Source organism: Zonotrichia albicollis, chromosome 5 (genome assembly GCF_047830755.1).
Source record: "Zonotrichia albicollis isolate bZonAlb1 chromosome 5, bZonAlb1.hap1, whole genome shotgun sequence".
NCBI lineage: Eukaryota > Metazoa > Chordata > Aves > Passeriformes > Passerellidae > Zonotrichia > Zonotrichia albicollis.
The window spans coordinates 2,229,034-2,242,245 of record NC_133823.1 but is presented as its reverse complement, the minus strand read 5'-3'; the positions used below and the strand labels follow the sequence as shown (position 1 = coordinate 2,242,245).

Here is a 13,212-nt window from a genome sequence, read left to right as displayed (position 1 = left end):
GATCCATTTTGGCATCTGGTCTTTAAAACCAGCATTTTTCTGTGCCATGGCCCAGCTCATCATACACTGACATGGACCTTGGGGTTACCCCATGAGATGTCAGGAGCCTCAGCTGTGATATTGCATCAGCTGAATTGCAGCAGTAAATCTGCACTTGCAAAAGCAGATGGACTCCCCCCACCTCACCATACAAACCACATCTTAGCTTGGAGAAGTTTAGAAAATTTGGCCCACTTGTTTTGGGGTTTGGGGTGATTTTTTTCTGCTATTACACTCAGAAAAAGGTACCAATCATCTCACTCAGTGAAAATGCTATCATTTTCATTACTGCTTTTACCTCTAATTAAATACTCCAGAAACTAAACTCTCCACTAGAATAAAACCATTAAAAAAAATTAAAAGAAAAAAAAAGTGTTCACAGCTGCTGGAGCCCCAGGAGTTTCAATCCTGCACCCCTTTGCCCCCAGAGCAGCCCCTATTTCTACATACTTTGTTGGACTAGCCTGGGGGCTGAGCAGCCTTCCCTGACCCCTAAAATCAATCCTTCTAACCTCAAAAGCACAGAGAGAATGACTTTTTTCCTCTATTTTTGTAGTAGCTGTTTTCTCTAGCCAGGCATTTACAGCCCAGCTGCAATTAACCTCCTCTGCAGCATGGGCGTTTCACAGATATGAAACCCCAGCCAGGTCCTGCTTCTTGGCTCTAAACCCTGTTCTTCTACACCAGTGCTTTGCTCCAACCCCCCAAAACAAACACTTTGTTGTAGGAAGCTCATAAGAGGGGGAAAAGAAAGAGTAAAAAATGCAGAAAATCTGGTGAAAGCACCAGAAATTAGTCTCAGCATGGTGAGGTGGGCAGGACGCAGGCTGGAAAAAAGAAGAGGGGCTGTTTCCCACTAGGATGAGTTCACAGGGGACATAACTGGGCTGGGGACAGGGATGGTTTTCTTTAATTTCAGAAAAAGGATAAAATTCCCCTGGAAATTGTGCAGCTACATAGTACAAATACACCAAAATTCAACAATTTCCCCCCCAGCACTGCCCAGCCGTGAGCCAAACAGTGGTGATTAGAGGAGCTGCTATTCCTCAGCAAGGTCACCAGCAAATCTTGCTTGTGTGAACAGATAACATCGACTCACACCCTTCTTTCCTCCCCTTTTCTTCCCAGGACAGCAGCCCCAAACAATGTGGGGAGGTTACAAACAGCAGCTGCCTCCTGCACGTTCACACAGCGCTTTGATTTTTGTCAGAGCTTTGCTGCCAGACAAAGATTTCCCTCCTCCAAAATGTTTTCTTGTAGGAACAACAGCCAGTCCTGAGAACAGCCTGGCCACTGGTAAACAGCTCCACTGAGCATAAACAGCAATTTTTAAAATTTATATTTAACCTATATTCCAGTACACCATGCTTTTACATTTCATATATTGTGCTTTCTCAAAAGTTGATGTAATGTCCTGGGGAGTCATCCCAGTGTAACACCCCCATATCCAAGGTTGTAATGATGGCAGAAGCCACCTCTGGGAAAAACTCTTGTCCTGGCCAGGAAGCCAGAAGTTGCTCCAGGTGACAGCAGCAGTGGGAAAAGAGGGATTTAGCCTTTGCAGCAGCTGGGGATTTTGGGCTCACCCCACAGACTTTAGCACAGGGATGAAGGGAAAATTCCCTTGCTGTGGCATTTCTCGTAACAAGCACTCCCTGCCACCCCATCTCAATAAAAAGAAATGTTTCACTTCATTCTAGGGAGGGCCCAATCTCAGGGTGATGTGAAACAAAAGGGGACAGGTGAGCAGAAGGTGAGGGCAGCAGAGGCAAGTGTTGCTGCAACCCACATCAAGGGCTCAGCGCTGGAAACAAGAGCTTAAAGCACTGAAATGGGTTTGAAAACTCTAAAATTGCCTTCTCCTGCCAGGAAAGAGTTAAGGAGCAATTCAGCCCACCCTGAAGTTTAGCAGGTAAGTGTTTTGTGGCAAGGGTTTTGCAGCTAGCAACCCGCTCTGAGCAGGAAATTAATTGAAACAGAAATGGGGAGAGGATGTGTTACAGCAGCACGGAAAAATCTGGTATAAAACAGACCAAAAGCTCACAGTGTACAAGATGCAATATTGGTTTTCCTATTCATCTGCCAGCTCAACCCTGGGGGAGGTTTCTCAGTGCCCCCATGTGAGATTTCCTTTTCTGGGGAGATGCTGAAGCATGGTAATAACCACAAGTATCTGCATGAGAGGGACAGAGAAGAAAACTGAATCTCACCTGGCAGCCAAGAGGGCAGCAAATAAAAATAATTTCAATTTTTTTCCCAAACAGGAAAATATTGAAGTCTGCTGACACCAGTTCATCTCTGTAATTTCACCTCATGTACTTGTCTTTGAATCCTAAACCCCAAGTGCTTCAAAACCTCTTCCTCCCAGACATTTCAAAGTCATTCTGATACTTTATCATTTAAATATTTCTGCCTATGAGCTGCATGCTGTCACAGCTACCGAAGCAGCACATGCTCTGAGGTGGAAAGCCCCAGCAGAATTTCCTCATTTTTGTGGTTTTTCAGCCACAAATTTGTTTGAGGTTTCTTGCTCTTGATTTCAAAGCTTTCCGTGATGCTTCACATCTCTGCTTTATCTTGGGTTGGTCTGGTGTTCAGCATTTTTCAGAGAAAAACACCTGCTATAAATTCTGCTGTAGAAAACAACTCCACAGATAAAACTGCATCTTTTCCTTGTCTTGAATGCTTTTTTATTTCAACAGGGAGAAAACCAGCCAAAATTCATGCTTTCCTTCTTTTATCTTTAAGGCCATGGTCCTACATTCGTAAATTTTTGATAGGATAGAAGAAGATTAAAAGAAGGAGGAATAACTAAGTGGTGAACTATGAAGAAATCTGAAGAAATTAAAAATCAGTGATTTTTCTTGGTTTTATTTTTCTGAAGGGGATTTAAGGTACCCTGTGAAGTGCTGGAGGAGAGCAAAGGGTGCTGCCCTGACGGACTCTTGGGTTTGGGGCTTGGCACAGAAGAAGCTGCCAGGCTGAGGCTCCAGGTGCTGCTCTTTGGCAGCTGCTGCTGAGAGACCTGCACAGAGAGGGGCAAGGACTTCCTGAGGGGAAGCCAGCCCTGCCACCAAGAGGTGACAGCGAGGGGAAAGGGGCAGCTGGCACAAAACCCCTCTGTCACCGAGTCTGCCACCATGGCCCGGCCATGGCTCCATCTCTGCATCTGCCTCCAGATCCCAGGTAAGAGCAACATATCTCCTAGGGGTTGGGGGCACCTAAAATCCTGCTGGAGCCTCTCCTCCACCACACTCCAGCAGCTGATGATGGCAGATTAAATATACCATCACAGTAGAGATCTACAGGGTATTATTGCCTATTTCAAATCACTTTGGATCATGCTTTAGGTTTTGGTCAGCCCTGAACTGGTCAGAAAGTGGGACCAGTTTGTTGCTGTGGTTCCCTTCCAACTGAAATAGTTCTGTTCTATTCTATTCTATTCTATTCTATTCTATTCTATTCTATTCTATTCTATTCTATTCCATTCCATTCCATTCCATTCCATTCCATTCCATTACATTCTACTCTACTCTATATTCTGTCCATAGTGGTATAGACACCACAGAATTTTTACTCCTCAGTGCAGATAAAGCTGCTAATGGAGAAGTTGAAATAGCTCCTCTCTCCATGGCCTGTGTAACACAAAGATGACAAACATCTCAAATTTTCTAAATCATCCAAAGACTGAGTACTTCCCAAGGACCACAGCTGGAATTTGTGTGCTGTAAAATCATTCTGCCTTACAGGTTCTGGTATCCTATAGATTTGTGAGGTGGGGAGCCCACTGAGGAAACCTCAATAAATGGGAGTTTGCTTTGCCCATGCAAAAGGAAAAGGGGTCATCATTAAGTTGCTGCAGGCTGGTCTGGCCAAGCACTGTGATTCCCCATGGTGCCCCTGAATATTCACCAGGAAAGGGGACAGAGAGGTTTTGGGGTTGAAGGTATGAGTGAGGATGAGTTTTCTTCTCTGTCTCCATCCCAGCTCACTCCTGGCTGACCACTGACGCTGAGCTGAGATCTTCCAGAATCTCTTCTTATCTTTTCTGACTTATATAGCAATGTCTCCAACAGGTCAAAGATAAGTTTTTCTTGGAGAGTTTTGTTTCCCATGCCCAGCAGAGCCAGACCTCAGGGCACTCAAGGAGACCCTGAAGCCCCCATGTGTCATGGCCACACACATTTCATCCCCTAAAAAACCACACAGGTGTTTGCCATGACAAAATCTGAAAAAATTTAAAACTTAAATTTAATTCTTTCTTAATCTGAGAGAACTTAACCCTCTCTAAAGCTTTAAAATTATATATTTTAATAAAAAGAGACATTAATGTTGTCACAGAGCCAGAGGATGTGGTGAAATGCTGCAGCTGCTGTGCAACACTGGAATATTGTCATTACAATGTTAGTGTTCTGCAGCACTGGGGTCCTTGGTGTGGGGACAGAGGAAGGCTCTGGACCCCTGTCAGCCACCAGAGCCCTCTCCTCTGCCTGTCCCATTGGGAACATGGGAGACATCAGGACTCTGTGCCACATCAATGCCTTTAGATGTTCTTGGGTCGTGCCTATCCATCCCCACACCACAGGGCTGCATGAGGCTGAAAAAACTGCTGTAAGCAACTTCAGGATTTTGAAGAAAAAGGAACATTTTAAAATTAAAAAGAAAAATACAAGAAACGTGTATTATTGAGCTTTTTGCACAGCTTCAAAACAAGCCTGGGAAAGAGATGGGGGCAGCAGGAGTGCCCTTATCTGCAGAGGGCTGTTTTTCACTCGGGCTCAGAGTATCTGCAGCTTTGCAGGGCTGTTTGCTGAACAGCAAGGATCACAAGTTACCTGTTATCCTTTCCACAAGGACACCCCTCACATCTGCCTGGGCCAAACAAGACTCAGATAATTTCCACAAGGCTGCAAAGCCCAAACAGGGAGATGTGATGCCAAACCAAAGCTTTGAACCCCACCGCTGCCCCTCACTCCCTCTCCTTTCCCATGTCTCAAAATTCCTTTGAAAAATATTATTGTCTGAAGACTAATATCAAATTGGCTCATTTTGAGAGGTTTTGCATGTTTTTTGTCTCTTTTTCTGCCCCTGAAATGTTTATTGGTGTTGTATCCGTAAGAAATAAAATATGGCAAATCAGTTAAGAGGCACTAAAATTTGTTGAAAAAGGGGTAAAATGTCTGAAAAATGAGAAAGGTAAGGAGGGCAGGAGAGGGGCATTCACAGGGGCAGGCAGGGATGCTCTTCCCTGTACGTACAGCCCCCAGGAGACCCTCAAAACCATCCCTCCATCCCTCTCCCTGTCAGTCTGCCTCCTTCCTATAGGAGTGTTTACAGAGAAAATCTGCCTGTATAATTTGGCCTGGCCAAAACAATACCTGGGGAACCCAAAAAGGCCTCTGAGGGAATATGGGAGCATCCTGATAAAAAATGCTCTTGTTTCTCACTCGTGTGACCCCTCTGGTCTGTGTGTTTATTGTGATTTTATTAAGCCCATAAATAAAATCTGTATTTTGGACAAAAGAAAAATGATGAAATTTAAAAAATAACTGTATATTTCTCATTCTCCTTAGGTTTTTATACAACTCTGCTATTAGCCCAAACTCCAGGGCATATTCTAACCCAAACCAGCAATAAAACTGAAATCCTCTGTGACCTGAAGAAGGAGAACACCGGGGTCTACTGGTACCGCTGGAGCCAGGAGAGGCAACAATTCCAGTTCTTGTTGTTCTCCAACACAATGGGCAAAGCCACCTATGGCCCAGAGGTGAGGCAGGACAAGTTCAGTGCCCATGAGGCGAGGTCCCAGAGCTCCTACAGCCTGCACATCAGCCACCTGCAGCCCTCAGACAGCGGCATCTACTACTGCTCCACGTCCCAGGCCTACCAGCTGCTCGTGGGCACTGGCACACAGCTCACAGTGGGTAAGCAGCACCCTCGGGCTTCCAAAATGTGCCACCAGTAGCTGTGATGAGCCTGGGAAAGGGGTTTTTTTGATTCTTCCCAATTTTTGAGTTGCAAGGTTGGGACTCTGGGTTTTGTCTCTGAGATCGGATAAAGCAGAAAATACAGAAAAAGGCTAAAATTTAGGTCAGCTTTGTGTGATAGTCCTTTTTGCCATCAGCAGTTGCAGAAAATACAGAAAAAGGCTAAAATCTAGGTCAGCTTTGTGTGATAGTCCTTTTGCCATCAGCAGTTGCTCTGCTGTGGGCTTGCCTTGAGCACAGCATTGCTCCCAGTGCTCGAGGATTTCCTTGGGAGGACCTGGTATTGCCATGCCCTGTGTTTTCCTCACTCCCTGCTGTACTCTGGATGGGAGGCTGGATGTGTGCCCTGCTCAGCTCACAGCTCCTTCCATGCCATAATTCTTCCTTACTCTCACTCCAAGTGCCAAGAGCAGCATTGAGGCCAGAAAGCATCACCCCTCACATCTCTGGGGTGGATCTGATGGCAGCTTTCAAGAACATCCCCTCAAAAAAAACCCCAAAAACCTGAAATGGGATTTATTCCCCAAGCTGGATGTGTGCCCTGCTCAGCTCACATCCCATAATTCTTCCTCACTCTCACTCCAAGTGACAAGAGCAGCATTAAGGCCAGAAAGCATCACCCCTGAAATCTCTGGGGTGGATCTGATGGAACTTTTAAGACCACCCTCCAAAAATAAAAATACTGAAATGGGATTTTTTTCTTCAAAGCTCACAGCCCACTATCCCTGGGGAGATCCAAACAGGAATAACATTTTTCTGCAGGTGTTGTGGGAGGAGAGAGGCTTTACAGACATCTGGGGCATACAGAAGCTCTTTTCAGCCCATTTTCCTTTTGACCACAAAACAGTAGTTGATGCAGAAAAAAGAATGTATTTGAAGTGGGATTCGGCCTCTATTTTTGCAGACTTTTAGGGACACAAATAACTTATTTAACTAAGATACAAATAACTTATTTAACCAAAATGCCACTTCTGGCTCTAAAGCGGACCCAGTGTCCCAGTTTTTCTGGGGTTTTTTTTGCAAATACACTCTGTACCTTAAGCTGGATGAGAAATCCCTTTTGGATTCTTGCAGGCTCGGAGAAAAGCTGGTTTAAGATAAAGGAGAATTGTTTTTTAACAGCTGGGCACGTATCTCTGTGCAAAGCATGAAAAACAGGCTTGAGATGCAGCTCGATCAAGGACACCAATTAAAAAGCAAACAGCAGCAGGTGCTCTGGGAAGATAGGCTTGGCTGGATATTTTCTTTTTTTCCTTTTAGTTCTCATGATAAAACAATTTGTCTTTAAGTTTCTTTTCCCTACGTTTATTATCATTTAAGGGAGAGGTTGTCCAGATAAATCCCAGAGCCCTGATGTCTCATCTTTTCCTGTAAAAGAATGGTAGTTTCTGTAAGAATTTAGATAGAAACAGGGAAAAAAATAGTTTTCAGTCACCTAAAATTTTGAATAAAATTTTGAATTGAAAAATAGTTTCCAATCACCTAAAATTTTAAATAAATATGGTTTGAGCAGTCAGACATGCAGCTATTTAATGACATTACTGGCATATTTTCCTGGCCAACTTTATTCAGAAACAAATATGTTCCATTTGAATTTAGATACACTATAATAAATCCTACCCTCATTTTATCAGGGAAAAAATATCAAATCTTGAGCAAAGATTAGAGCAATGTGAATAAGGAAAAAAATCCAGGGATCCCTTAAAACATTTCAGTGCTGCTGAAATGGTTTTACCGATGGTTTTGTGCAGTTCCGGTGAGATGATGCTCGGCAGCAAATGTCACTGAAGAAAATTTGGGGGTTTTCTCTGCATTAGCCTTTGTTACCTGGTACATTATTTGATTAACACTTTTAAAATCTCTTGGTGACTTCTGTGAGCCCCAAGAGGCCCAGGTGAGGTGAAGCTCACCCCTCTGAGGGAGGGGGTCCCTGCTGGGGGCTGGTTCAAGGCACAAGGGGCTGGTTCAAGGCTGCTTCTCTTGGCTGCTGTTGGAGATGTCTCTGCCACACTCACACTCTCCTTTTCTCCTTCCCCCAGTTGATGTTTTGCCTCCAAAGACCACGCAGACACCAGTGTCCAAAAAGCCTCTGCCACGCACAACCAAAAGGAAAGCTCCCAGCAGGGCAGGTATGGCACTGTCCCAGCCCTGGGAAAGGGCTTTGCTGAGCTCCTGGGGCCACCACAGGTCACCCTGCAGGAGTGGCTGTCTGGGTGCACATGGACGCACTGCTCTGGACAGACTTCTGCCTCTAGGAGGGATTTCCTGGGATTCCACAGGGATGGATTTCAGCTTAGGGTCTCATGACCTCAGAGCCAAGTTCCCTGCAGTGCCTTTTTCACTGTGAGGGGGACTGAGCACCAGAACAGGTGTCCCAGAGAGGTTGTGGAGTCTCCCTTGTCTCACACAACTTTCATGAAAAATCCTTTCCTTAGGATTTTTTCTCCTGAGAAGCTGAGAGGCCTCAGGAACAAAATGTAAACATTGATTATCTGCTGCTGTGGAATGCAACAAGTAGATCTGTGATTAATCCATGTAAGATGTTTGTAATTAATGGCCAATCACAGCCCAGCTGGCTCAGACACAGAGTCCAAGCCACAAACCTTTGTTATCATTCTTTGCCATTCTATTCTTAGCCAGCCTTCTGAAGAAATCCTTTCTTCTATTCTTTTAGTATAGTTTTAATGTAATATATATCATAAAATAATAAATCAAGCCTTCTGAAACATGGAGTCAGATCCTCGTCTCTTCCCCGGTCTAAGACTCCCTGTGAACACCATCACATCCCTTATCAAAAATATGCAAAAGCCACCTGGACACAGTCCTGTGCCCTGTGATCTGGGATGACCCTAGAGGTTGGCCCAGGTGACCCACTGTGCTCTCTTCCAACTTCACCCACTCTGTGGTTGTGTGGTGCATCCTTCAAAGGTCACCCCAGCGTGATGGTCACATCCTCACCACCCCTCTGAGTGCCTTGCTTTCCTCCCTTCCCCATCCCCAAGGCTGCTGGGGCAGGGTGGTGGCAGGTGCTGAGTGCTCTCCTGTCCCCAGGTCCCTGCAGTCCCCTGGTCTGGATCCCTCTGGCTGCTGCTGTCCTGCTGCTGCTGCTGAGCCTGGTGCCCACCGCCTACCGCCTGCACCGTGAGTTTGCTGCCACCACCCTGAGGGCACAGCCCAGGAGGGCATGGACAGCTGGGAGAGGGGCCAGCACTGACGGACACTGTCTCTTGTCTCTTCCCAGGTCTGCGGCGGAGGCTGCGGCTTCGCATCCACAGGCAGTAATTCCCAGTAAATCCCAGTAATTCCCAGTAATTCCCAGCAAATCCCACTGCCTTCCCTGCCCCAGACAGGCAGGGAGGAGCCACAGACCCTCCCCTGCAGGAGCCTGGACATGACCAGGAAAGGACCTGGCAGGGGACAGATGTGGGCTTGTACCACAAAACAAACATTTCTTTCCTGCATGTACCACAAAACAAACATTTCTTTCCTGCATGACTTCAACATTTTCCTGGACACAACCCTGGCAAAAGGACCAGGCTGGATTCTGCAGCATCCTGAGCACTTCCCAAAGGTCACTGAGCAGGGCAAAAACCACGGCTGGCTCTGCACAGGGGGAAAGGGGCTGGTACCAAAATGTCGCCACATTTCTCTTCACAGAGAAAAGCAAGGCACAATTCTTCCCAAGAATATTTCTGGGTTTCAGGTTCTCTGAACATCAGAGAAAGAAAACACAATTCTTATCTTATTTGCTGTGCCTGTGTTTGTGCAAAAGTAGAATGCAAAAAGGAGATTGTTTACCCAAAGTGATGGAGTTTTGTTTCCTTGGCCTAGCAGGGCCAAGTGTGTGTGTTTGTGTCAAGACTGTGGGCTGACAGTCATGAGATTCTGGGCAGTTGAGTGCTTGGCAGATTCAGTTTAGATGTAATGTAATATAGTGTAATATAATATAGAATAAGATAGTATAATAAAGTAATTAATGAGCCTTCTGATAAGATGGAGTCAGATGCATCATTCTCTCCCTCGTCAGGGGCAAAAATATCCACGATATCAAAAGAACTCAGATGGGCTGGAAAGCTGTCACAAAGCTCCTTGGCTCTCCTCTGTGTCCATCTGTAGGACAGCACAAAGGTGCTTTTTTAGCTCCTGTTAGTACTGATTGATAAAAATCTGCTAATGAACACTTTGAGGGCAACCAGCAGGGATGGGGCAGAGGCAACATGTAAAGACCCTGTGAGGTTTATTCAATACCAAAAGTGAAAATATCACTCAGTTATTTTGTTCTGCAGGGTGGTGTGTTTTGTGTGGCAAGCGAGGAACCATGGTCTCCAGCCAAGAAAGAGTTAAAGCATTGCAAAATCCCCAGGATGAGCAGATCTGGGAGGGTGTTTTCTCCCATGAGAGACTGCAAACAGCCAGGGCTGGGAGAGGAAAACCAGACAAAGCCATGCACACAAGGCCAAACACTTGGCACAGCCTGAAGGTCAGCACCACCTCTGAGAGCAAACAGAGGCCCCCAGGGGCTGGCCCTGAGCCCAGCATGGCCAGTGGGAGCTGCCCTGAGGGATGCCTGGGGGTGCTGAGCCCCAGGCAACGACCCTCCTGTGCTCTGAGCCCTGTGTGATACCCCTGTGCCCTGTGCCCTGTGTGATACCCGTATGACACCCCTGTGCCCTGTGTGACACCCTGTGCCCTGTGCCCTGTGTGACACCCCTGTGCCCTGTGCCCTATGTGACACCCCTGTGTGACACCCCTGTGCCCTGAGCCCTGTGTGACACCCCTGTGTGACACCCCTGTGTGACGCCCCTGTGTGACACCCCTGTGCCCTGAGCCCTGTGTGACACCCCTGTGTGACACCCCTGTGTGACACCCCTGTGTGACACCCCTGTGCCCTGTGTGACACCCCTGTGTGACACCCCTGTGCCCTGAACCCTGTGTGACACCTCTGTGTGACTCCCCTGTGTGACACCCCTGTGCCCTGAGCCCTGTGTGACACCCCTGCATGCCCGAGTGATGCCCAGGGGTGCTGAGCCTTGAGGGATGCCAGAAGCAGGGAAGTCTCCCCAGGGATGGCAGCCAGGCTCAGCTGCTGCCCAGGGTGCCAAGGCAGAGCTGGAAGTTTGGCATCCTGCCGGGCACAGGCAGTGAGCACTCACTCTTAAATGCACCCCCAGCCCCACATCTGCTCCCACACAGGCACCAGCCCTGTGCCAGCTACTGGGAGGGCCAGGGGAAGGTGGTCCAGAGGCCCCAGGGCTGGGGCTAACACGGTCTTGGCATGAGCTTGTGGGTGAGAGCATCACAGTGGCACAGCAGCATCACTCTGGCCTTCCCCTCCCTCCCCTCCCAGCCACAGGTGCTGCTGCTGCTTTCCTCTCTAATACTGAATTTTCTGTAGGGCTTGGTCTCAGGCCCAGCTGTTGGTGCTTCCCCTAAATGGTGCAGTGGATAAATAAAGCTGGCACTGGGTCATGCTGAACCAGCTTTCCCAGGCTGTGACACTCACCCAAGCTCTCAGGCCAGCCAGCTGTGGGGGCACCACAGATCCCACCCCAGGTGCAGCAGGGAGGGGACTCTGAGCATCTCTGACCCCCACACGCCACACTTTATCCTCTGGAAGAGCTCAGATTAACTAAAACCATCCTTTTCCTGCCCTGCAAGTAGCGAGCACAGCTTTGCCTCAGAAAGGCACGTACATTTTTCATAACAGCTGTAAGAAAACCCCTTTGAAACTTCCCATGAGCAAAGGTTTATTTAAAAAAAAAACAAAAAAAACCAGGGGCTTTCCCTCTGCCTGCAGCTGCTTTTGAAATCCCAGCTCCCTTTCTCACTCTTGAGGTGTCCTGACCTCACTGCCCACACCTTGCTCAGCAATTCCCATATTATATATTCCAGCAAATCCAGGCTGCACAGCCCAGCCCTCCTCTCCCTCAGAAAAGTGAGCAGCCTCGGGATAACCCTGCCCAGTCCCCTCCTGCTCCTTCTCTACACTCAGGACATCCTCACAGTGTCTGAAACCCCTGCCCAGGACAGCACCTCCTTGTCTTGCTGGATTTCAGTCACTTATCCCAACTCCAACAACACAAGCACAAAGGAGAGGGATTTATTCCTTGGCTCTCTGCTCACCCACAGCAAAAAATTTGCTCAACGTCTGAATTCCCCAATTAGTCTTCACTTTTCCTTTGTATTTAGGAGGAAACAAAATAAAACACAAACAAAACAAAAAAAAACCTACCCCAAAAATAACAACCCAAAAGCCACCCAGACTTTCCATCACCTGTGTGCAGTGAAAACAGGAGAGGACAGTGACAAAGATGTTGTCTGGCCTGTTGAAACACATCAACAGGGATCTGGGCAGTTTACCGGTAGAAATTATGAAAAAATAACAGTAATTTCTATAATCATCAATAGAGTGCTTTAGACAATAAAACTGGGAGAGATTTTAGCAGCAGGTTTCACAATTGTGAGTTGATAGATAAAAATAGATTCACATTTTGTAGACTTTTTTTTTTCCCAGAGCATAAATAAGCACAAAACAGAAACCCCAATGGAAAAATGCTGAGAAAATTATCCCAATTCCCTGATACCAGAATTCCTGCAGCTTCTTAGCTGAGACTCAGTGATGATGCCAGCCAAGGGTCAGGGATGCCAAGTTCTGTCATGGCGCAATGTTCCCAATTTGAAAATGAATGGGAAAATAATTGGGAAAATTAATGGAAAAGTGTTTCTGTCCCTCTCTGAAATATCATGATCCCTGGATCCATGGAGACACAGGGATACAGGTGACAGAATTGTCCATCACAGTGTCACACATGCCACCTTGTCCTGGCACATGAGGGTCCCTAATTCGTTCCTTGGCTCCTTCCAATGATGGCTCAGCCTTCTCCTGTGTCCCACTGTCACCATCCTGCCTGCAGCAAGGAGCAGCCAAACCTACAAGGAAAAACAACAGGATTTTATAGATATAACCCAAATATCTTGCTTCAAATGGAAATAAACTATTTCCTCTTAAATGACAAAAGGACACACCACCAAATTTGGACAAAGGCAAAGGACAAGGAGGATTTTGCAGATGTATGGGTTCAAGAAAAAAATTCACCTATGTTGTGCTCATCTCCACAAATCAGTGGACAAGCAATTGTAAAAGAGATCAAAAATTATATGTTGCAATAGTCTGGTTTATTATTAC

The 13,212-nt window shown here is 46.6% G+C and overlaps 1 protein-coding gene across 1 annotated transcript; it reads left to right on the top strand.

Annotated features, from left to right (window-relative positions):
* The first annotated feature begins 2,589 nt into the window (after positions 1–2,589).
* CD8B (CD8 subunit beta) lies at positions 2,590–9,483 on the top strand. The gene is made up of 5 exons (XM_005490840.4): positions 2,590–3,225; positions 5,613–5,963; positions 8,066–8,155; positions 9,078–9,167; positions 9,268–9,483. Exons 1-5 carry the CDS (start codon positions 3,180–3,182, stop codon positions 9,306–9,308), a joined length of 618 nt encoding a protein of 205 aa, XP_005490897.2. The 5' UTR covers positions 2,590–3,179; the 3' UTR covers positions 9,309–9,483.
* Positions 9,484–13,212: the final 3,729 nt, after the last annotated feature.